Genomic DNA, 26429 nt, shown 5'->3' on the forward strand with positions numbered 1-26429 from the left:
TATTATTTTTTCTTTTATTTCTAATCTAACATTTTATTTTTTGCCTTCTTGTTTTAGGGCATCTATTCTAACATTTTATTTGATATGGACTTATTCATCAAAATATTCCTAACATTTTGTTTCTTTATTCTTTTAAGTTTTTGTCCATATCCTAACTTAACATTTTCTTAAAATATATTTTCATTTTTTTTTTGGACTAATAAATTTTAATTTACCAAAACCAAAAATGCTACAACAGTGTAGATATAACTCAAGATATTCATATAGAAGGAGCATACCTATTATAGGACCTCATCCACAATGAAAGAATAATTGATCATGATCAAGAATCTTAGAAGGCCTCTATCATCAAAAGGAAGAAAACATTTGCAGGGTAAGGGTCTTCAAGATCCTCTAATAGAATCTTCAAAAGAAGGTTGATAAATAAGATCAAACGTCTCATTGGGGGTCCCATTCATGGGATTCGAGAAAGGATAATATGCAGGCAAGAAAAGATGAAGCAAGAAAGGCTACACCAATCAAGAAGAACCATCAAATGAAGCCAAGATGATCAAAGCAGAATCAAGATGAGGTATGTATACATCAAAGTTTAAGTCATGTCATCATATATATTATTGAGTCATGGGAATAGTTCTAAAACATGATCAAGCATAAAAGGATCTCTTTCACCAATGACATGCTCGAAAGCATGTACTACAATACAAAGAAGGTCAACATGAAGAAGTGCTCCCATAAGGAGTATAAGGTGGTTGACTAATCAATCCAAGAAGAAGCAAATGAAGAAAGAGATCAAGCATGTGAAGAACACCATGGTCACAAAGAATCACTATCTGACAAGATCCATTAAAGACATCTCCCGAAAGAAGGCATGACAACTCTGACAAAGGAAGAAAAAGATCAAAGGACCCTTGACACCTATGAAGGCCTTGGAGATATTAAGGTGCAGATAACTGATTCAACTCTACAAAGATGTCATGATGAAGAAGCCATCCAAGCACTATTTGATGTTGAAGCAATATCAAGATGAAGTCATGAAGGGCTACTAAATCGAAGTATGGGAACAAGCAAGTACAACTAAGCATCTATGTGATAAATATTCTGAAGCATAGTCAGATGACAAAGGAGTAGCTAGATGACGAAAGAACCTGACATATATCAAGAAGGCCACTTTCCACGAAGGAAGCAATGACATGACAAGCTAGGAAGGAAAGTGATCGATGGCTGGTGCCCTACCAAGAAGAAGTTCAAACAAAGACTTCATGACATCAAAAGAAAGAAGGAGATCAAGTAGCTGAAGGACCCACGAAGAAGAAGTTGCTGATGAATGGACAAGTCCCTAGCTAAGAGGGAGTTCTAACAAGTTCCCAATTACAAAGGAGCTTGATCAAGTTTCTGGTCAGAGGAAACTTGGGCATGTCTTCCTCAATTAAGAGGAAGAGATAGACACAAAATTCTTGTCTTCACTTGGGAAGAAAGAATGGAAGGATTGGGTAATCATCTGGCATCCGATACTCTTTGAGGATGTGTAGGGCATCCAAGATGAGAATAGGCAAGAGGACCGATATTCTTTGAGGACTAGGAACCCAAGACAAGAATAGTCCTAGAAGGTCATACTCAGTGAACACCTGGGTGGGTATGTACCTTGAGAGACAATGATTAAGGTGTCTATAAGTCATTGGTCTCACCAACATTGTGCTCTGATCTTATGAGAGATAGAGCTGTTAGTCAAGGCCTTGCTATAACAATGTTGGTGATGCTATAATAGGATTGCCAACCCGGTTTTTCATATGTGAATTCTTCAAGATTGAAAAATAGCCAAACACCTTGTAATGATCTATGAATGCGTCCTTAGTTAAGAGGGAGTGTTGAAGAAAGTGTAACTAGGTTCGGTCTTCATAAATGTAATTTTGATATTTGTATTTATACAAGAAAAGAAATATTATTTTTGTTATATTTATCAATGAGTTTCTTGCTCATTGAAATAGGTCTAGCACATGTCAAAGTGCTATAGGTAAGTCAAAGAGTCAAAAGAAAATGTTGAAGACCCTTAAGGGCATGTTACACCATGTATATTTATGTATTAGAGTCAAAGATATCCCTCCAAGCAAAGTCACAAGTCCTCTCCATGCAACGACATCACCAAAGAAGCAAAAACGAAGTGGAAAAGTCAAGTCGGCCTTAAGTCCTCAAGTCGGCCTAAAGGAGGGACAGTCCTCTATATATAGAGGTTGTCCACTCCTCCAACGACAAGCAACAACTACCTCTGAAATCAGCGAAGAAGATAGCCGAGAAAAGGGTGAGAGAAGTCGAGCATAAGGAGCCTCTAGTGCAGCGAAGAAGAAGGAGACTAAACCAAAGTTTAGAGGGCTGATTTAAGGGTGAATTACAGTCACACGTGCGAGAAAAGGAGGGCAGTCTGCGGTCACTACAGCAGCAATATCACAGTCATATATTTCTCTTTGTTTGGGCTAGAAACTTAGGCCTATAAGGCCTCCTACTCAAGTGAAGAAGAGGCTCTCCCAAGCGAAGGTAAAAGGAGTCAAATACACAAGGAAACCTCCACAATAGCTCACAGAAACAATGTCAAGAAACAAGCCTCCACACTTTTCCTTAATTTCGTCATCCTTTTCCTTCAATAGCTCACAGAAACATAGATATAATTGTTCAAAACGAATTCCAAATGAGGAGCAATTCCCCCCTCCCCCCCCAACACACACACATATATATAGTCATCATAGGGGGATGAATGGGTGCCTCAAAGGGGCCCAGCCAACCTGTCATAATTTAGGACGTAAATATATAAATTAAATTTCCAATTTTGACTTGATGAAAATACCAATCATGGCTAACATAATTTTCAACAAACTTCACCCCTTTTATTGTTTCTCACACAGCTGAATTGGTTTTAGCTGACAGCGTGGATGTAAAACTTGCACCAAAAAAAAGGAAAATAAGAATTGTAAGTTCAAGCAATAAAAATTAGGTTTCCAGCAAAAAATCTTGTACAGAACGTTTTATTTTATTTCATACAAAAAATTTGAATATGCTGCATTTTGTGAAGTATTATTTGCCATTTGTCCAAATTCGCCTTAAGGAGAAGCTTCCAGGAGCTTACATCCATTGCAGAAATATTTACAGATCCCTAGAGTGATGTGTTTCAGGAAATTTACCACTCTAAGATTTTTTTTCCTGCTGTAATATTATTATCAGTTGCTGGTATGAGTGAAGGCAATAGGTTTTATACAGAATGAGGCATGGATTTACGTGTCTGTGATCGACCTTGATTGTAAACGTTATGCATGCTCTTCAATCTCTGAAAAGATATAATGTGAAATGATTATGGGGGATATTTTTGAAGAAAACGTTGTGGATTATTTTCTTTTGTATTCATTGTTTAAGCTACTATTAAGATTTACCATCAACAAACTCTTTTTTGACCTTGTCATTGTTTGATAAGGGAAATACTTAATCCTATTTCATATACTCAAGCAGGAAATCTTGTCAGAGAGGAGTATAGATCTTGTATTTCACTTACAGGGAACAAATCTTCCATATCTAAAAATGACAGAAAGCACGCTTTTGGAGGATATGATCAGGGCTGCACGCATCCTGCAATTGGATGAGGTATGAACTATGAGGCATAGGGAACTATAACTCATACTCTATATGTAAAGCAGCTGGTACAGATCACTGCTTGATTGCATAATGACAAGCATATTATATTTTGTCTTTTTGGATTGTCTTAGGAAGTTGTAATGGTGAATTTTTCTTCTTACAGACAGAATGCTACTTCATTGAAGATGATGATTTTGGTCCATTCAGTCCTCGGAATGAGCTGGAAGCCTTAAACTTCATCCACTCTATTACATGTGACCTCCTTCACTTTGCTAGTAGTGAAGATGCAGAGCTATTGCAAACATTGCAAGATGAAGTTGTCGATAAGATAGTCTGCTTTGCAAATGAACACACAGAAAATACAGAAGGTGTGAGATGTACTGGACAAGCAGAAACACAATTATTTTACTGGGCGATAAAGCAAGGTGTCAAAAGCAAGTTGAATATTGCTGGTGAGTTTCTACTTGCTTCTTGATTAATAATGGAAATGAACCAGGTTGTTATAGCAGTTTGTATTTGTAAGGATTATACAGAATTTAACAGCCATCGTAAAGACAGTAAAGGATTTCTTAAAATCATCATGAACCTGTGATAAAATTTCATAGAAATTTTACAAATCTAATTGATAGAATTGATGAGAGTACCTACCTGTTTTCCTACAGATGAAGAGGCTTCAGAATTTCCCAGCTCGCTCCTGTTACCAAAAGACCATAACCTCCCAGCCAAACCAAGTACTACCTGGGTACTCAGTCCAGATTGCTTTTCAAGTTCTGCAATCTGTTCCCCCGTGCCCAAAAACTTCAGGACAAGCAAGGCTCCTTCCCACTGTAATATTTCATACCGTCCTCAAATTCTTTGTTCTTCCTCCTTTCTCCACTGTTTTGTTTTCCCCCCAGTTCAGATCCCCTCAAAAACTCCTACCTCTATATGTATCCTTCCTTGGCGGTGACCGCTCTCTCCACCAGCAAACCCACCGCTTCCATTCGTAGTGACACCTTTTCCCTCTATGTAACATGAGTCATATTCCTTTAAAGGTGTGGTTATATTATATTTAGGATTTTTGTTTGTTTAATATAAATGCCCTAGGTTCATACTAGGTACTTTATTTTGATTTACTTTATCATTTTAATAATTTATTAATATTCTGGGATATATAATTATATAACCATATTTAAAAATTAAGTTAATTTTTACATCTATTTCCTAATAACCCTTTTTACTTTATACTTTTTAAATTTATATCATTGGTATTTTCTCATTAATTATGATGCATTAAGCAATATGCATGTTGATGGGTGAAGGTAACTTCTATTTGAAGGAGTGTCATGATATTCAACATTTATAGTTAATTTTAGAATATAAATACTAGTGCAGTGCATGCGATAGATGCATATGTAGCTATCATATGCATGCAACGTATGCATGCTAATATTCTTGCGCTCTCTAAATTAAAGATGGGTCATTATAGTATTCTTTTCATGAAGCCATGGTATGTGCTTTTGTTAAGTATAAAGCAAGGCAGGTGCAGGAAACCCAGCTCCCATGATCACGGGAATTGTGTTTACTTATCCTTGAGTACACTTGACCATGTTTTCGCAACCTTTGCAATATGTGCATAACTGCAAATCCAACTTGATAGTCTCAAATCTGACAAAGGGATCTGCTCTAGAGACACTTATGTTCTGCATGGTTTACAAATTTTGGAGGATAGTATGGACATATGTAAAGAGTCCATCTAAGCTCTGAAAAAGGGGTGCAATAAAAGATGATACTAATAAGACAAAGTACACTACTACCGGAAACCAAATATAAAGAAATGAGAAACTACCCCATACGAGGATGGAGTTAATTGCCAAAGTAGGGAGTGTTGAAGAATGTAACTAGCTTCGGTCTTCATAATTTTACTTGTCAAAAGAAAATTTTAGTATTAAAGAAAATGACTTATTAAAGAAAGGGTTTCATGCTTGGGTCAATGTTTTCTAGGTCAAAGTCCCTATTGTGGACTTCTAGGTTTTGTCTTGAGTCATTAGAGTCATTATCATTTTTATTAGACCCTTCTTGGGCTTTTGTATCATGTAAAAATAATATTTTTGAATCAAAAAGATAATTTGTCACATCCACACCAAGTCGGCCCTGTCCCCAAGAAGTCGGCGTACATGAGGGCAATTCGACCTAGCAAAAAGACTATATATGGAGAGACATTCAACCTATTTCACTCACTCACTCAAGAAGTTCAATCTACAAGACAGAGAAACAAAAAAAGAGAGCGAAGAAGCTGGAGAAGGACGGAGTTTGCTGGGAAACCCTAAGTCGAAGTTTTGAGCTATCTTTCTCTCACACGTGCGAAGTTTTCTGGGCAATTGCTGGGGCTGAAAATCTGTCTTTACTGCAGGTTTGAAATTCTGAAGTTGGGGGGCCGAAAATTTGGACTGAAGCTGCTACTGGGAAGTTGTCACTTGGAGTGCTTTGTCAAGATCATCTACTGTAGGGAAGGGCTAACTTGGTGGTTGGAGGAAGTCTTTGTCTAGGTCTAAGAAGTCTGGAAGTCTTTCATCTTGAATTGAATTACTGAAGGAGGAGTTCTTGATTGGGTTTTCCCCTTATAGGGGATTTTCTCTGGCTGTGCACCTACAACTTGTGTCTCTTGTTCTTGTGATCTTCATACAGATATAATTTGGTAATTTCTTGATTCGATATTTAATTCGATGTTTGTCATAGCACACATCAAGTAAATTGTTTAATTGAATTAACAATTAGAAGAATTAACATTAGTTGCTGCAGTAGGAATCGGGTAATCGACTTTTCACATGGTATCAAAGCACAAATTATGAGCAGAAGAGCTTAGAAGCAGAAAGGAAGAGGAGTTCGAAATTACTACAGAGGCAGCAATTCGAAACCCCAAAGACAGCACAATTTGTGGGCCAAGGAGGTCGAAGTTTTGAGGAGAATTCAATTTCTCTGAGTGAGTCGACAGAGAAATTCGATCTCCAGATCGAAGCTTTCTAGAGGCAGAAGAGAGCAGTGTAGTTTCCTTGCAGAGCAAATCTTTAGCTTGGACGCAGATATTTTGCAACAGTTGCTGGTAGAATAGCGTCAGTGGGGGAGAAGAAGAAACACTTGAGGGAATTCTTCCTTAGAGGACTTCCAACCAAGAAGTCTGAATTCTCATTTGTTGAGCAGCAACAGGGAGAAGTAGATCTACTAACTCCAGCAGGAAATGCGTAGGCCAGCTCAACAACAACGCAAAGGAGAGAGGAGGCAGTTCGACATTTCGTTGGCAGAGATGGCAGCTCATAGTTTAAGAGATCAGGATTGGTTGGAGGGTGCATCTAACTATGTCATCTGGAAGGCAAGGATCTCATGCCTTCTGGATGAGCACGATCTCAAATCCTATGTCGACAGTGTGGTAGCTGCACCCACGGATCTAGATCTGCTCAAGAAGTACAAGGCCAAGATGGCGAAGGCCAAGAGGTTGATCCTAAACGGAGTGAGGGATCATGTAGTGTGTCACATTGCCGACAAGGATATTGCTCGACAGATGTGGGAAGATTTTGCCATGCTATACGAAGGATCTTTCGAGTAGCAGAAGATGAGATCCACGCAGATGCAGAAGGGGAAACACATTGATCCGTTCCTTACGAAGCTTCAAGAGATATGAGACTCGTTGGCAGCTGTGGGGTCAACACCTCAGCGTACTGAGATGGTGAGGTTGGCCCTGAACTCAGTCTCAGAAGAATGGCAAGTGTTTGTCCAGAGTATCCTGGGTAGAGAGAGATTGCCGGATTGGGAAGGAATGTGGGCCGCTCTTCAACAGGAAGAGATGAGGAGAGACTTAGTCAAGTGCAAACTTGATAGTAACAGTAGCGGCAGTGGGACGAAGCCAAAGAGGAGGAAGAAAATGCAGCCCTTGCATCTAAGGGGCAACAGGAGTAGCGAAAGAAGAAGAAAGATGTTTCAAAGATCAAGTGCTTTCGGTGTGGTGAACTTGGTCACTACGCTACACAGTGTCCTCTCAAGAAGAAGGACAAGGATGAGAAGCATGATTCGAAGGCTGCATCCGCAAAGATCGAGGAGGAAGAGTTTGCCATGGTTGCCCAGATACCTCCAAGGGAGAGGTGGGGTGATCTAGAACTGTAGTTCGAAAGAACTGCAGATGGGCAGGATCCTTGAGGAGTCCACCTCTTGGATCAATACCTTGCTATGGGAGCCCATGTCTGAAGTAGTAGGATGGACCAGTGTCAATTGATGCAAAGGAGTGCCAGGGTGATAGTTGCAATGGCTAGGAGCGCCAGAGATTGAGCAACGCAGAGCAGAGTTGGCAGCAACACAAAGGCTTCAGAGGGTCAGCATAGAGACTAGCAGCAGTCAGAACTCCAACAACAGATGCATCGAGCTGAACACCTGTTCAGTAATTTTGGATGCTTTTCCATTGCTGATGCAGTAGTTGCAGTAGTTGGAGAAGGTTGCAGTATAGATGCAGTGTTGGCAGTGGCAGTGTCAGCAACAGTACATATGCAACATTTGCGCGGTAGTTGGTGGGCAATGATGTCAGACATCAGCAGCGCAGAGGGAGATGTTTTAGAATCAGAGTGATGCATCATCACGTTGCATTACTAGAGCACATTCCTTGCTAAGAGGGAGTGTTGACTTCTGGTAGCATCGGATGTGCTCTAAGCCTCAAAATTTGCAGGGAGGCATGGACACATGTATTCCATAATACCCAAAATCGTTTTGGGAAATTCCACCTAGAGACAGTTTTATTAAAATAATTAATTATTTTTAATGGGTGCCTAAGTCTAAACTTAGGAAATTAAAATAATTAAAGGGTATTAATCAAAATGTGGGTGAAACTTCTAAAAGAAGACGAGGATCAAGCCAAAATGATCTGAGCCATTGATTAGAATCTAATCTGGGCCGTTGGTTCTCAAGTGGAGGATTATAAGAGGAGGCTTGATGGGCATTTGGAAAACACATCGAGTAAGAGATCAAAGATTGAATTTCTGAAGAGAGTTGCGCAACAGTTGCCAGAGAGAGATTTGAGGTGATTTCTTGCAGTGAGGGGCAAGGATAGTATCCGGAGGGAAGTTTTCCTAGACCGGAGAGTACAAGGCAGAGAGGGCAGAGAGACGTCTAGAGAGGCTGACGCAGGGCCATGCAAAGATACGTTGTGACAATGTAGAGCTTCAGAGTGAGATCGAAATTTTGTTGAGGAAGTCAAGTTCCAGAGGCAAAAGCCGGGTGTGAGACCAGGAGGCCTGAGAGCTGAAGTTTCTAGTCAACAGAGGATCAGAAGAAGGTGTAGCACAGTTCCAGTTGCAATGACTATGTGGGAGTGACGCAGAACTGCGCAGAGGTTGCGCCAAGGCTCATCTCCAATGTAGATCAGTGTTGGTTTTTCCAATGACAGGGTGAGATCATCTCACTATCATTTTTGCCCAGTTTCTCTTTGTATCGGATAGCCAGTTGGGCATCCAACGAATTGTACTCAGATTACTACTGCTTAATAATACGAACCCTCAGCTGCTGCACCGATTTTCCCACACTGGGTTTTTCCGAGGACATTTGTCCAAAAATAATTGTGTAGATGTGTGTGAGGATTATTTCTCTCTTGTGTTGTATTTAGTTTCCGCAGTTTTTATTTGTGTCTGTTGCAGTGTATTTAATTTGATATTTGTCGTAGCACACATCAAGTAAATTGTTTAATCGAATTAACAATTAGAAGAATTAATATTAGTTGCTGCTGTAGGAATCGGGTAACTGATTTTTCACACTCTTGATGATGACAATGCATGGATCATTGATAGTGGAGCATCAAGACATATGATAGGAGAAAGCAAACAACTTCATACTCTATTAAAGGAACAATCATCTCATGTAGTGGAGCTAGGAGACAACAACAATTATGCTGTCAAGGGCCTTGGATCTACATCTTTGAAGCTGGACAATGGAGCAAAGCTACACCTCAACAATATACTCTATGTTCCAGGTTTGAAAAGGAATTTACTTCCTTTTCAATCCCCCATACTTAAATTTACTTCCAATTTCTTGTTTAGAAGATAAAGGAGATAGGGTTGCCTTTGTAGATGGAAAAGTTTTGGTTTGGGGAAAGGATTCAAGAATTGATAAGGCGAAAGTTATTGGAGTACGTGAAGGAAGGTTATATAGAGTCATAACCCCATCTTCTCGAGCCCTAGTTCACATGGAGATCAATCCTATCGAACTATGGCATAGAAGATATGGGCATATACATTACAAGATCATTCCCTCTCTTAATCAAATGGTAAATGGCATCCCCAACATCAAGGAAGATCGTGAAGGAGTATGTAAGGGATGTGCTTTGGGGAAGAATACAAGGAAGCCTTTTACAGGCAGTGAGTGATACAAGGTCTAAGGACATATTAGACCTCAATGATTCTGATGTGTGGGCCTATGTCTAAGAAATCTCTTGGAGGCCATCTTTATTATGTGACCTTCATTGATGATCATTCTAGAAAGACATGGCTCTACCTTCTCAAGACGAAGGACGAAGTATTTGAAAAATTCAAGGAGTTTAGATCATAAGTGGAAACCTTAATTGAAAAGAAGATAAAAACTTTGAGATCTGATAATGGTGGGGAATACACTTCAAAAGAAATAGTTGCATATTGTAAAGAAGCAGGTATTAAGAGGGAGTTCATTGTTCCCTACAACCTCGAATAGAATGGAGTTGCAGAAAGGAAAAATAGAACAATTGAAGAATGTATAAGAACTATGATATTTGATCAAGATCTACCAAAGTTTTTATGGGGTGAAGTAGCTATGACAAAAATATATATACAAAATAGAAGTCCTCATAGAATCCTAGAGAATATGACACCTAAAGAAGCCTTCACAGGAAAGAAGCCATGTGTGGACCATCTTCGAATCTTTGGGTGTCCCGCATACATCCATGTTCCAAAGGACAAGCGAAAGAAACTAGATTCTACAAGCATTAAAGGGATCTTCGTTGGCTACAATCTTTCTTCAAAAGCATATAGAATCTACATTAAGGAAGGAAGACAAATTGAAGTAAGCAGGGATGTTATATTCGATGAGAATAATGCTTACAAAAGATCCAATGATATTCCAATAGATTCCGATGATGAAGATACACCACTATTCGAAGAAGAAGAGCATCATGACAAGACAACTACAAACCAAGAAGAAGTAGAAGGACCAAGTGAGCCTATTCAAACCGTGATCATACACAAAACAAGGAAGAGGCCAAATTGGTTAAAGCTACTCTTGAAGATACTGAAGGACATAGAGATGCTAAAGGGATTTTTTAGAGAAAGAAAAAAGACCAAAAAGATACTTAGGATATGCAGCATATATGAAAAAATTAATAGAAGCTGAATCAACTACATTTGAAGAAGCTGCTCATTAAAAAGAATGGAAAAAGGCGATGCAAGAAGAATATTAATCCATCATGAAGAATGGGTTTGGGAACTCGTTCCTAGACCTAGTGACAAATTAGTTGTCACTTCAAAATGGATTTACAAAATCAAACATGTTATTGATGGAAGTATTGACAAATACAAAGCAAGATTTGTTGCAAGGGGTTTTTCTCAAAAGGAAGGTATAGAATATGAAGAAACGTTTGCACCTTGTTGTCGCACAGATTGTCACGACAACGCTCAGACCGGGGGCTATCACTCTGATCCCCGATCTCTCTGTTTAAGCCATCTCTTGCGGCTAAAGGGGGTAGACCCTATGGGACAATGGATGACCAACTGTGGACCAGTTGGGTTGGGAGACACAAGGGGAAACAAGCACTTAATTGATTTTATAAGTTAATGTACCAGTGCCTTATGGAGTCAATGATTGAATAATTGTTTAGCAGAAATATGAACTCATTAACAATCATTTACCATCAAGTAACCCAAACAAAGATTAATTTTACCAAATGCGAGATAATCGATAAATGCTCAATGGCTTATGTTAAGTTATGGTATGTTCTATGCTTATAACAGTTTACTTCTTTTTCTTATTATATTCCACCGATTAGCAATCACATGTACATAAAGTAAAGTGCAGATAGAACATTAAACGATCGACAGAAAACAAGCCAAGACAAGAGACACAAGATGTGGCGGCTAGCCAGGGACAAACCCCACAATGTGTGGGGAAACCCTTTGATCAAATCTTCTTTTATATTCAATAATTTAGCAGAGAGAAATAGTACAATAAATCTGATTCATATCAGCAGTAGCAAACCCTAGATCAGTAGCATCAGCATTAGCGGTTTCATTATCAAACTAGAGCAGACGATATCTCACAAACCGACGGTCGGATTGACTTCATTCCACCACCAAAAGTTTCGGCTTCCAGAGGAGGTTCAGATGAACCTACAGCGCAGTTCAGATGAAGAGATCTTCTAGGCCACGCAAGTCAATCTTTGCTTCTGCAGTTGCAGCTTCAGTTTCAGCAGTTTTCGGCTTCAAACTAGGGCAGTCGATATCTTGCAAACCGTTCGTCGGATTGACTTCATTCCACCACCAAAAGTTGCGGCTTTCAGAGGAGGTTTAGATGAACCTACAACGCAGTTCAGATGAGGAGATCTTCTAGGCCACGCAAGTCAATCTTTGCTTCTGCAGTTGCAGTTTCAGTTTCAGCAGTTTCCGGCTTCAAACTAGGGCAGTCGATATCTTGCAAACCGTTCGTCGGATTGACTTCATTCCACCACCAAAAGTTGCAGCTTTCAGAGGAGGTTCAGATGAACCTAAAGTGCAGTTCCAAAGAGGAGATCTTCTAGGCCACACAAGTCAATCTTTACTTCTGCAGTTGCAGCTTCAAATTCAACAGCTTCTAGCTTCACATGTGTGAGAGAGAGACCCATTTCAGCGCAGTAGAGAAGAGACTCATATCTGCGCAGTAGAGAGAGAGATGTGATGAGATGAGTGATTCTAAATGAGGAAAAGTCCTCTTATATTTATACACAACGTTGGTGGGTGAATAGATGCGACTGTTGGGCTTCTGAGCCTACATGAGTTGTAGGTCGGCTTGATAATAATTCCATAATCAAAATAAATTCATATCTCCATGAATACTTATCGGAACCGGATGATCTTTATATCAATCCTACACCTCTCGACGAGAGGAATCTAATAAAAATATTATCAGCCATGAATAAGATGACCCACATGAAGTTTTGCCCTGGTTGCCAATTTTAACACTCCCTCTCAACCATGGAGAACTTCATCTGCGATCTGTCTATCAGTCGTTACTATTCATCCATCAAATGCACTGCCTTGTACAACCTGACCCTTGCCCTGCTCTGCTCTATTTTGCCTGTTCTGCTTTGTCTTGTTCTGCCTTGCACTGATCTGTACTGTTTTGTTCTGTTCTGCTCTGCTCTTGCATTGTTCTGTTCTACTCTGCTTTTGTCCGAATTATGAAGAAGAAGAAATGATCGAGGATGTATCATACTGACTCAAAGTCAGTCTCAGAGTATGTACCACTGGTCCCAGACCAGTCTCAACCAACCCAAAGTCAGCGTCATAGTGAGTACAACTCCAATGGTCCCAGACCAATATCATCCTCCACTGACTCAAAGTCAGTCTCAGAGTATGTACCACTGATCCCAGACCAGTCTCAACCGACCCGAAGTCAGCGTCATAGTATGGTACAACTCCTACCACTGGTCCCAGACCAGTATCATTGATCCCAGATCAATGGAGGTCATCCTAGCGTAGGGAGTACGGTAGTTACAACGATGCGTCCATCGGTACTACTATGGTCCCTAACTTCATTTCCCTGCTCATTGATCAGATGAGAGGTACTTCCCATGAGTCCCAGACTACATGGGTAGGATGCCTCGACAGGAGAACTAATCAATCCTGTCCTCACAGGAGAACACATCAATCCTGCTACAATTGCCATGGAGAACACATCAATCCAGGCCTCACAGGAGAACACATCAATCCTGCTACAATTGCCATGGAGAACACATCAATCCAGGCCTCACAGGAGAACACATCAATCCTGCTACAATCTCCGTGGAGAACCACATCAATCCAGGCTGCCATGGAGAACACATCAATCCCGGCCTCACAGGAGAACTAATCATCCTGCTGCACAGGAGAGCGAATCATCCTGTTCCACAAGAGAGCGAATCATCTTGTCCCACAAGAGAGCGAATCATCTTGTTCCAGTGCGCACCACCAGGGGAGGGTGAGTCACCCTGTGGTTGTATGTTGCTCCAGTAATAACCGCAAGCCCTCAGAGCTCCCAGAGCTCAATGTATGCAACAAGCAGGACCCTTGTACAAGGGTTTCTTGCCGACTCCAAGTCGTTTGGGAAAATCATAGATTAGATCTTTCCCCAGGGCTTTGACAAGGTGTATCAACCTGTACATCATCTTAATGCGATGGAGCATCCTTGCTCATCAAATTACCATATCCCAGATGATGTCTATCTGCTGGAGCAATCGACGAATACGGGATTCCTCAATAATCGAATCCCACCTCTGGTTGTTATAGAGAATCACAGTGGTATCCAATGTAAATCCAAACAGCTCACTGAAGAGCTTTCGCAACCAGACTACCTCACACAAGGTCATGCTAGCAACAATATATCTTGCTTTGGCGGTGCTCAAAGCCACAGACTTCTGCTTCCTGCTCATCCGGGATATCGAAGCCGATCCCAAGGTGAAACAGCACCCGGAAGTGCTCTTACGGTCCACCACACTGCCTGCCCAATCAACATCAGTATATCCAAGTAGTCTCACATCTCCGGCAGTGTATCTTAATCCATGAGAGATTGTGTCCTGAAGACATCTCGGAAGATTCCTGGCATCAATTCAGTGAGGCTCAACCAAATATGAGCTCACAATGCTAACTGCAAAACATATGTTCGGACGGAGGTTCACCAAGAACATCAATGCGAATGAGTTTTTGAAACTCAGAGGCATTTCCCAAGTCTGGTCCGACATCACTACCATATAACTTCTAAAAGTTAAGATCCTCGAGGTAGTGTTGGGTCCCTATAATACTAGTGATTACCCCATTACTATTGTAGTTATACCCCTTATTTATATTGTTGTGCCCCTATTACCCCCATATTATTATTTCTGTGCCCCATAGAATCCCTCTATTGTTATTTTTGTGGCTTTATATTATTATTGTTAGGTCGGCTGGATTATATTGTGACTCCTTAGACTCCTATATATAGAAAGGAGGTTTTGTCATTTGTATCATCCAAGAATTGTTCATTTATGTAATGTAAAGGAGGTTGCCCCCTCGAAGAGGCTGAATTCTAAGGCGTTGATCTATTTTTTCTATCTTTTCTTGAGCTGGTTTCATAACATTTGGTATCAGAGCTTTGGATTCTAGGGTTTCGCTGCTCCAAACAGGTCATCGTGGCATTTTCGCTATAACTTTTTTCTGTGATGTTTCAGAAGTCGCAAAAAAAACCCATTTGAGAAGAATTGACGCTGAACCTTGGGTCCAAATTTCAGAGCTTTTCGCGCGATATTTTCGGAGATATGATCTGAGGAAGTTGGTCTTTTTGCAGACTCCTGAATTACATTCAAAACAGGTGACCTGGGGAAAATCGTCATAACTTTCTCTCTGAGGATCGGATTGAAATTTCGTAAAAAGGTACAGAAAGAGGACGGACTGTAGTTTCTTGTGGGTGTCTTTTAGATCCAAAGGTCGAAACAGTGACTCGTGGCACGTCGTACAAGTTAGCTCTACTGAACTAGTCTATAATCAAGTCACTGTGGGAGATTTCGCATAACTCTTCCTTGGAGAATCCAATTTGGGTCAGACTTGTGGCATTGGAAAGAGGACACAGAGAGCTACTACAGGTCACAAGTTCAGAACTAGATGACTGGAAATTACAGAGATACATCAGAGGCAATATCGAGCTCCTACAAAGTGAAAAAAGGTGTGTAGATTTTTTTAAATTTTTGCTTAAGCTTGGTTTGAAAATTTATTTTGAAGGAATTCAAAGGGCATAGTAGAGCATTATTATCGGTAACTGATCCCCGAGGAAAGAAAATGCAAACACCTAGTAAGGAACCTGAAAGCTCTAGCATGACTCATGAAGAAGAGGAAGAAATGCTACATGATATATCAAAATTACAAGAACAAGTGCAACAAATGTCACGCTCACAAAAGTTAACAGATGCTAAGATAAATGGCGTGGAAGCTAAGATGAATGGCATGGAAGCTAAGATGGACAATTTGAAGATAGATTTGAACACAAATTTGAAGACAGGCATGGCAGATTTGAAGACAGATTTGACTAATTTTCTACAAGAAATACTTACTAATGGTGAAAAGGTAGTAAAGGAAACTCATGATGAGAACAAAAGAAATGTTAATCATGATTCCATAGACGCTAATGTTGGATCGAAGAATCACCATATTCCAAAAATCGATATGAGGAAGTTTGATGGCAAGGATCCCGCCACATGGATATTACAGATGGAGCAATTCTTCGATCTCAATAATGTGCAAAACACACAAAAGGTACGTATGGCAACTTTATATTTGGAACCAAATCAGTTTGTATGGTATCAATGGCTTTGTTCTCGTAAACAATTTATCACTTGGGCAATTTTTACGGAAGAATTGATAGCACATTATGAGGATACAAAAAGCAACACTTTTTTTAGCCAATTGATAAGTCTCAAACAAAAGGGTTCAATAATGGAGCACATTGAGGAGTTCCAAAAATTGAACATAAGGGTAAAAGATATTCCAGAGGAGCATAGGATTGATGTGTTCATAGGGTCTTTAAAGGATAATATCCAACATGATGTTCGCCTTTGGGAACCTGATTCATTAGAGAAGGCATTCAGGTTAGCAAGAAAAATGGAAAGCAAAATTATGGCAACTAGGAAGCATACCATTCACAACTATAAAGACGGAAGTGTTGTTGCCCTAGTCTTCCACAACCTACAAGGTTGACACCACAACAATTGGAAGAAAAAAGAGCAAAAGGGCTTTGTTACAATTGTGATAGCAAATACACAAAAGGTCATAAGTGTGCTGAGAAGAAATTATTCTACATAGATTGTGAAGAGGAAGAAGAAAAGGAGCAAGAAAGGTCAAAAGAAGAGGATATATTCCAGGAACAAAGCCTAGATGAAGAACAAATAAATCCGACCATATCTTGTAATGCATTGGCGGGAATTACCACTCCTCAAACCATCAAGATAGAAGGACAAATCAAGAAGAAAAAGGTAATAGTGTTGATTGATTCAGGAAGCACCCACAATTTTATTCATTGTAGGGTAGCAAAAGAATTGAATTGCTTCCTATATCCAGCACCAGAGTGTCAAGTGATGATTGCAAATGGAGGAACAATAAATTGTTCTGGAAAGTGCCATAATATCAAGCTATCCATGGGAGAATATGTATTGACTAGCCCAATGCTTTCCATTCCAATGGGAGGTGCTGATGTTGTACTAGGAGTCCAATGGCTACAATCCTTGGGTACAATAGCTTTTAATTTTCAAGAACTTTTCATGAAATTTTCTGTGGAAGGAAAGGAAGTTGAATTAAGGGGTATTGCAGGGAAACCAGGAAAGATAATCAGCTCTAATGGCATGACAAAGCTTCTAAAAAAGGAGCAAAGAGGTGTAATTGCACAATTATGTTCGCTAGATGTTTCCACATTGGAATCATCTATTTCTCCAGATCTCCAAAAAGTCCTGGACAATCATTCCAAGGTATTTGAGACTCCCAAAGGTCTCCCACCTATGCGTGATCATGATCATGCTATTCATCTGATTCCAGGAAGTGTTCCTCCAAACATCAGGCCGTACAGATATCCCTATGTCCAAAAAAGTGAAATTGAACGTATGGTTGCAGAAATGCTAGAGGCTGGTATAATTCAACCGAGTCAAAGTTCTTTCTCAGCTCCAGTAGTATTGGTGCACAAGAAGGATGGATCATGGCGCATGTGTCCAGATTATAGGGAGCTCAACAAGCTCACTATTAAAGATAAGTTTCCCATTCCTGTCATTGATGAATTACTGGATGAATTGCATGGATCAATTTACTTCACCAAGTTGGATCTTCGTTCGGGATATCATCAAATCAGAATGAAGATTGAAGACATTCCGAAAACGGCATTTAGAACTCATGAGGGTCATTATGAATTTTTGGTCATGCCTTTTGGCCTTACCAATGCACCTTCAACATTTCAAGGTTTGATGAATTCAATTTTCAAACCATTCCTTAGAAAATTTGTGTTAGTATTTTTTGATGATATACTAATCTACAGCAAGTCTTGGAAGGATCATGTTGAACATGTTGACAAGGTGCTACAACTATTGGAGGAGAAACAATTATATGCAAAAAGATCCAAATGTTTCTTTGGAGTCCAGGAGGTGGAATATTTGGGTCATATTGTATCTCATGAAGGAGTTAAGGTAGACCCTAGCAAAATTAAAGCCATTAAGGAATGGAAAATCCCCACATCCATAAAGCATCTGCGAGGATTTCTTGGGTTGACAGGGTATTATCGCAAGTTTGTTAAGAATTATGGGAGAATAGCAGCACCTCTAACAACATTATTGAAGAAAGATTCATTTTCATGGACTCCGGAAGCAACAAAGGCCTTTGAACATCTTAAAGAGGCAATGTGCCAAGCACCGGTCTTAGCTACACCGGACTTCACAAAAACCTTTATTGTGGAATGTGATGCTTCAGGAAATGGAATTGGTGCTGTTCTAATGCAAGATGAAAGACCCATTGCTTTTGAAAGTCGTCCAATCAAGGGAAAGTTTTTAAGCAAAGCTATTTATGAGAAGGAAATGTTGGCAATACTCCATGCACTTAAGAAATGGCGACCCTACCTAATGGGAAGACACTTCAAGGTAAAAACGGATCATGATAGCCTTAAATACTTTTTAGAACAAAGATTATCCTCTGAAGAGCAACAAAAGTGGGTCACAAAGATGTTGGGTTATGACTTTGAAATCATCTACAAAAAAGGGAAGCAAAATGTGGTGGCAGATGCACTCTCAAGAAAGGATGAGGATGTGGAAGCATTGTTGTGTGCCATTTCTATTATCCAACCAGATTGGATAAACGAAGCAAGGGAGGAATGGAAGAATGACGAAGAAGTGTGGGCACTTATTCGAAAGCTACAACAAGATTCCAGTACTTCTGATACATTTAGCTGGCAAAATGATTCGTTATGGTACAAAGATCGCTTATACCTCTGTAAGAATTCCCAGCTAAAACAAAAGATTCTTATGGAATTGCACACTTCTCCCTTAGGAGGGCACTCAGGATTTTTAAAAACTTACCACAGGGTTAAGAAGGAATTTTTTTGGGATGGCCTTAAATCAGATATTCAAAAGTTTGTGGCGGAATGTTTGGTTTGCCAACAAAATAAAGTTGAAACAATTAAGACACCGGGTCTATTACAACCTTTATCCATTCCAAGCCAACGTTGGGAGGAGGTTTCAATGGATTTTATCACAGGTTTACCCAAGTCTGAGGGAAAGAGTGTCATCATGGTGGTAGTTGACAGACTTACCAAGTATGCACACTTTTGTGCATTATCACATCCATTTAAAGCCAGTACAGTTTCTACTGCATTTATGGAAACAGTTCAAAAGCTACATGGAAACCCAAAGATTATTGTAAGTGACAGAGATCCCATTTTCACTGGAAATTTTTGGACAGAATTATTTTCTTGTCTTGGTACTCAGTTAGCTCATAGCTCATCTTATCATCCTCAATCTGATGGGCAAACTGAGATAGTAAACAAATGTTTGGAAGGATATCTTCGTTGCTTTGTATCTGATAAACAGACACAATGGGTCAAATGGTTGCCTCTGGCTGAATGGTGGTATAACACTTCCTTCCATACAGCAACAAAAATGACCCCATTTATGGCACTTTATGGGTATCAACCACCATCCATCACATCATATTTAAGAGAAAATTCTAAGGTTCAGGCAGTGGAACATCACATCGAACATCAACAACAAGTCCTCCAACTCTTAAAGGATAACCTCGTGTTGGCACAAAATAGAATGAAACAACAGGCAGATCAACATCGCAGTGAAAGAAGTTTTGATGTAGGTGATTGGGTATTCCTACGGCTACAACCATATAAGCAAATGTCCCTAAAGCAAGCTAAGAAGGATAATAAATTATCACCAAAGTATTATGGTCCGTACAAGGTGTTGCAAAAGATTGGTACTATGGCATACAAATTGGAGCTTCCTGCAGCTTCTCGATTGCACCCAGTTTTCCATGTTTCATGTTTAAAGAAGGTTATAGGCGACAAGCTCCCAGTTCAAACAATATTGCCAGAACTTGACGAGGAAGGAAAAATTATATTGGAACCGGAAGCAGTCACAGAAACAAGAACTCGACAGCTACGAAATCGATCAATTTCAGAGTATCTTATCAAGTGGAAGAACTTATCCGCTGAAGATTCCACATGGGAGGATGAGAATTTTATGCAGAAGTATCCAGAACTACTCAAGCGTTGAGGACAACACTTTTTTGAAGGAGAGGGGCATGTTGGGTCCCTATAATACTAGTGATTACCCCATTACTATTGTAGTTATACCCCTTATTTATATTGTTGTGCCCCTATTACCCCCATATTGTTATTTCTGTGCCCCATAGAATCCCTCTATTGTTATTTTTGTGGCTTTATATTATTATTGTTAGGTCGGCTGGATTATATTGTGACTCCTTAGACTCCTATATATAGAAAGGAGGTTTTGTCATTTGTATCATCCAAGAATTGTTCATTTATGTAATGTAAAGGAGGTTGCCCCCTCGAAGAGGCTGAATTCTAAGGCGTTGATCTATCTTTTCTATCTTTTCTTGAGCTGGTTTCATAACAGGTAGACATAGGCTTGCAGTCCATCATACCGAATCTTTCCAATATATTTACCACATATTTTCCTTGAGATAGGAAAATTTCCCTTGGCTTCTGCCACACTTCAAGTCCTTGGTCCTTCATTTCAAATTCAGAAGCCATCTCCCTCTTACATTTGTGAATGAGAGGGTTTGCACCTGTTAGAAAGAGGTCATCCACATACAACACCAGTATGAGAGGCTTGTCATCTTCAACCTTAAAGTAAAGGTTAGGATCGGCTTCACTCCTAGTGAATCCTAGCTTCATCAAGTAGCTATTGATCCTCTCATACCATGCTCGGGGTGCTTGCTTCAGCCCATAGAGAGCTTTCTTCAACCTGCATACATGAGATTTTCGATCATAAATCTCAAATCCTTCGGTTGCTCCACGTAGACCTCTTCTTTGATCAAGCCATGCAAGAACGCAGTCTTGACATCCATCTGATGTAGGTTCCATCCTTGTGAAGCGGCAAGGGCTATGATCGAGCGGATGGTCGTATATCTGGCAACAGGTGCAAATATCTCATCATAGTCTATACCTTCCTTTTGGGAGAAACCTCGAGCAACAAAACGAACCTTATACTTTTCCGTGCTTCCATCTGCTGCATGCTTTATCTTGTAAAGCCATTTGGAAGTAACAACAGTCTTGTCCTGGGGTCTGGGAACTACTTCCCAAACATCATTCTTTATGATAGACTTATATTCTTCAGTCATAGCATCCTTCCATACTTGATGCTTGACAGCATCTGAGAATGACGAAGGCTCATTTTGTATGATCGTGCTCATGATGGTCAGGTATCCCTGATACCTGTTAAGTTTCTTACTTTGATGGAAGGTTCCTCAGGGTGCAGCATGTCCTTCAGCATCATCAAGTATCCCCCTAAGCCATGAAGGCCTCTTCCTAGAAGAGGAAGGCTCATGTGGATGAGGATCAATCGGATCCATGGGTTCTTCTACATCAGGCATTGATTCATCATCCTTTTCTTTCGGTTCCCGGTGACGACTTCTAGAGAGCTCCTCAAAGTCGGAAGATTGATCACCTTGCTGAGAGCCATATCTTCGTCAAAGGTGACATCATGACTAGTTATGACTTCCCTTTGACCAGCTACATAGATTCTATAGCCTTTAGTATTTTCACCATAGCCCACGAAAATTCCCTTCTTCCCAGATGCTCCCAATTTATTTCTTTTCTCTTTCGGCACATGAAAGTATACAGGGCTTCCAAAAATTTTAAAATGAGAAACATCAGGTTTCTTACCGGTGAATTTTTCTTCAGGAGTCTTGGAACCCAATGCTTGATGAGGGCATCGATTTTGTACATATACGGCAGTGTTTGCAGCTTCAGCCTATAGAAACTTTGGAAGTCTTTGATCATGTAGCTTCCATCATCGTGTGGTTCTTCCTTCCCACCACACCATTCTGCTCAGGAGTATGTGGTGTAGAAGTCTCCCTCTTAATGCCAACCTCAGGTATGCCTGAGTAAACCAATTGCAATATATCGAAGGTCTTGCTTTGGCTTGAGGGGAATGGTCCCCTTTTGAGCTTTCCTTCGGCACATCCCGGACATACACCTTCTTTCTCTACTTGGAATTCAGGCATCCCTGTTACCATCTGTCTTACATCGGGTAGAGCTTTATAATGAAGGTGGGAAAACCTCCGATGCCAAAGTTTGGACTGAAGAGATGTGTCATAAGATATGACACCTAGCGGACTTCCATCGACCTGATATAATGAATCAACATGAAACCCAAGAGTAAAGGCTTTAACATTATTTTTCCATATACGTACCTTGCCATTGCTGAAGGTTACCTTGTAGCCTTTGTCTTTCATTGCCGAGATGGACACTATGTTCTTTTTGAGGTTAGGTGCATTTAATACATCCTGGACTTTCTAGCCTTCTTGAATGGTTGTCCTCTTCCTCGATTCCCAGCTCTCCTCTTACCTTTGCTGTTGAATTTGTCATTCCTTTGATTTGCCATCAGAAGGATTTTGATCATCGTCCCGGTGTGAGTCCTTTCTATTAGGGCATTCCCTTGCATAGTGACCCTGCTTTATCGCAAATGTAACATCATCCTTTTCTTCCACCCTTAGGTCCAGCCTTTCCTTTTGATTTAGTCCTGGAATTATTTCTTTTCTTAGCATGAGAAGAAAAGGCAGCAGGAGGACCTTTAGGCATGGGCATTTTTTGCACTTCTTCCCTTGTTTCTTCTTGAATGCATCTAGCCATTAATTCCTCGAAACCAGGAATTACATTATAGTTCAAAAGAGTAGTCCTGAACACATACCATTCAAATGGTAATCCTCCGAGAGTTGTGAGTGCCATTTCTCTGTCAGTAATGGTTTCCCCAATAGATAGGAGATCGTTCTTGATCTCGGTGATTCTTAAGAAGTATGCTTGCATACTTTCATCTTTACCCTTCTTGATTTCCCTCAACTTATTTCTAAGAAACAAAACTTGATTTGCATCATTAACTTTAAATAAACTCACCAGTCTGGCGTAGATTTCCTTGGAGGTGTCTAGATCAGAGATGTAGGCCACCAAGCGCTTGTCGATAGAGTCCCGGATGATCTTCTTTGTTTTGACTTCTCCATTTTTCCATTGGTTCCAGGCAGCAGCAGATGCATTTGATGAAGGCTCAACAATATTGCCTCTTACATGGTCCAGCACTCCTTGATCTTCAAGGGTTAGATCGATAGACATCTTCCATCCGTGATAGTCAGCTTTCTCACGGAGCTTGTCTTCGGCAGGAAAGAGTGTTGAGGACCCCATAGTTCTTTTAGGATGGCCTTACCAATCTTCTCTTTAATGATTGCTCTTGCTCTTGCTTGGGCTTTGTCTTCACCTTAGCTCTGATACCATGTTAAGTTATGGTATGTTCTATGCTTATAACAGTTTACTTCTTTTTCTTATTATATTCCACCGATTAGCAATCACATGTACATAAAGTAAAGTGCAGATAGAACATTAAACGATCGATAGAAAACAAGCCAAGACAAGAGACACAAGATGTGGTGGCTAGCCAGGGACAAACCCCACAATGTGTGGGGAAACCCTTTGATCAAATCTTCTTTTATCTTCAATAATTTAGCAGAGAGAAATAGTACAATAAATTTGATTCATATCAGCAGTAGCAAACCCTAGATCAGTAGCATCAGCATTAGCGGTTTCATTATCAAACTAGGGCAGATGATATCTCACAAACCGGCGGTCGGATTGACTTCATTCCACCACCAAAAGTTTCGGCTTCCAGAGGAGGTTCAGATGAAGAGATCTTCTAGGCCACGCAAGTCAATCTTTGCTTCTGCAGTTGCAGCTTCAGTTTCAGGCTTCAAACTAGGGCAGTCGATATCTTGCAAACCGTTCGTCGGATTGACTTCATTCCACCACCAAAAGTTGCGGCTTTCAGAGGAGGTTTAGATGAACCTACAGCGCAGTTCAGATGAGGAGATCTTCTAGGCCACGCATGTCAATCTTTGCTTCTGCAGTTGCAGTTTCAGTTTCAGCAGTTTCCGGCTTCAAACTAGGGCAGTCGATATCTTGCAAACCGTTCGTCGGATTGACTTCATTCCACCACCAAAAGTTGCAGCTTTCAGAGGAGGTTCAGATGAACCTAAAGTGCAGTTCCAAAGAGGAGATCTTCTAGGCCACGCAAGTCAATCTTTACTTCTGCAGTTGCAACTTCAAATTCAACAGCTTCCAGCTTCACATGTGTGAGAGAGAGAGACCCATTTCAGCGCAATAGAGAAGAGACTCATATCTGCGCAGTAGAGAGAGAGATGTGATGAGATGAGTGAGTCTAAATGAGGAAAAGTCCTCTTATATTTATACACAACGTTGGTGGGTGAATAGATGCGACTGTTAGGCTTCTGAGCCTACATGAGTTGTAGGTCGGCTTGATAATAATTCCATAATCAAAATAAATTCATATCTCCATGAATACTTATCGGAACCGGATGATCTTTATATCAATCCTACACCTCTCGACGAGAGGAATCTAATAAAAATATTATCAGCCATGAATAAGATGACCCACATGAAGTTTTGCCCTGGTTGCCAATTTTAACAGCTTAACAATATTCCAACGATTAAAATTCGAAAGATTAAATGCTTTAAATAACCACGTGATTTTAAATGCTAACCAGTTATCACTTTCATATAGCTAATCTTCAAATGAGCATTTAAGCATGTTCAACCACATAAAAAATGATAAATATTAATCCCACATCAAAATTTTAGCCTTAGCAGAAAAGATATAATGCAAACATGACAAATCCTTGAGCCAAGACTGAATCTAGCAAAATATTTCCCTTTTTTTTTGTATTTTTATATTTTCAAATAAAACGAAAATAAGCTAAGCAAAAACTAGAGTCTAAGTAAAAGTAACTTAAATAAAAAGGCTAAAGATTATTTTTTTATGCTTTTTTGAGAATTTTTTATTTTTTTATTTTTTATAAAGTAAGACTAATAGCTAAACTAAAAAATGAAGAAACTCAATTTATTTATTTATTTTATTATTATTATTATTATTATTTTTTTTTTTTTTCAAAATTTATGAGTTTTATATTTTATGTTTTTTTTATTATGTAAATCTAACTTTAAACAAAATTAAATCTAATTAAAAGATAAACCAAAAATAAAGCCTAAATCTAATTCTAAATATAATATGAAGTTTAAAACTAAACAAAAAAAAAGGGAAAATCGAAATTATATTTTTCTCTCTCTTTTTTTTTTTTTAAAGTCAAAATAAAATAAAACTAAATTTAAATTAATCTAAAATCTAAAACTAAATGAAAATCAAATTTTTTTTATTCTAAATTAACACACTTCATAAAGGAAAATATGCGCTTAACTTAAAACTAAAACAAAAAAAATTAATTCTAAAATTTATATTAACCCTAAGATCTAACATGCATAGGAAATTAAAATCGATTTTTGCTGTCTGCGTGACTGGTGCGTGCAGGTCCTAGGGAATTTTGACGGCGGACGAGTAATGGCAGCAACCAAGAGGGGAGCTCAAGCAGCTAGAAAGGAGTCTGCAGCTTGAAGAGGAGATAGCGGCAATGCTGCAGGTTCGATGAGGCAGCGAGATTTGATGGATAATGTGCAGGAGAAAGAAGCCGATGGCAAATGGAGAACACAGGTCAGGGAATGAGAGGAAGAATCGCAGGGTGGTGATCAGCGAGTTAGAAAAAGACTGCGTGTGAGGAATGGGCAACGCCAGCTGATGGAGGCCGAGATCTATGCGTAGGATGGCCAATGGATGCTTTGTTTTGCAAGACGAGGAGCGTTGGAGAAGTGAACACACAGTTCCAGAATGGACTGCGTGAGGTGAGCTGAAGCAACGCATGGATGAAGAGGGATGGCGGAGAAATAATGAAAAGCTGCGTGGAGCTGGCTGGAAAATGCAGGTTGGAGCTGGGGTATGGACACACGGAAAGAAGGCTGCGTGAGGAGGATTTGCAGGTGTAAAGTTTCCTGGCAGCAGCATAAAAAAAAATTTCGATTTTCCTTACTGATCACCGCGTGGGAAGGAAACTGCGTGTATGGAGGCAGATTTGCCTGCGGTTTTGGACAACCTTGGATTTCTTTTAACTCCCTTTTGATTCTGATGAAAATCCTGCAATTAATTTCCAGATCTGCAAGTGACTGAATTTGAAACCCTCAGACAACAAAACGGTAACCCTGCAAAAAACTGGTTGTGAGGCCAGATCTTAACCCCAGGGCCTAGATCTGGCTTCCAACAAGAAATCTCTTCCTGCAATCTGCAAAAACAGGAAAACCAGAGGCAAAATATGCAAGGACAAAACCCAAAATTTAACTAAATAATTACAGCTTTTCACAAGTTAAAGGCTCTAAGCAGCCAGATCTATCATTATGCACAGTAATATCTTTCAGAATTTCAGATTTACTATGAGATACTTCAAAAATCTCTCATGCATTCAAAAATAAAC

General features: G+C 39.7%; 1 protein-coding gene across 4 annotated transcripts in view; it reads left to right on the forward strand.

Moving 5' to 3' along the window:
• Nucleotides 1-26429, forward strand: part of LOC149146090 (SET domain-containing protein) — a 318457-nt gene that overhangs the window by 217293 nt on the left and 74735 nt on the right. For all 4 annotated transcript variants that reach the window (XR_016264222.1, XM_089447463.1, XM_089447464.1 and 1 more), the window contains exons 3-4: nt 3493-3624; nt 3779-4067. Coding sequence is in view for 3 of the 4 variants with exons in the window: in XM_089447463.1 (XP_089303589.1) it covers nt 3493-3624; nt 3779-4067 (421 nt within the window). In the remaining variant the exon portion in view is untranslated. The remainder of the gene's footprint in view (nt 1-3492; nt 3625-3778; nt 4068-26429) is intronic.

Source organism: Pinus tabuliformis, chromosome X (assembly GCF_031772625.1).
Source record: "Pinus tabuliformis cultivar Carrire ecotype Pingquan chromosome X, CPIR1, whole genome shotgun sequence".
Taxonomy (NCBI): Eukaryota; Viridiplantae; Streptophyta; class Pinopsida; order Pinales; family Pinaceae; genus Pinus; species Pinus tabuliformis.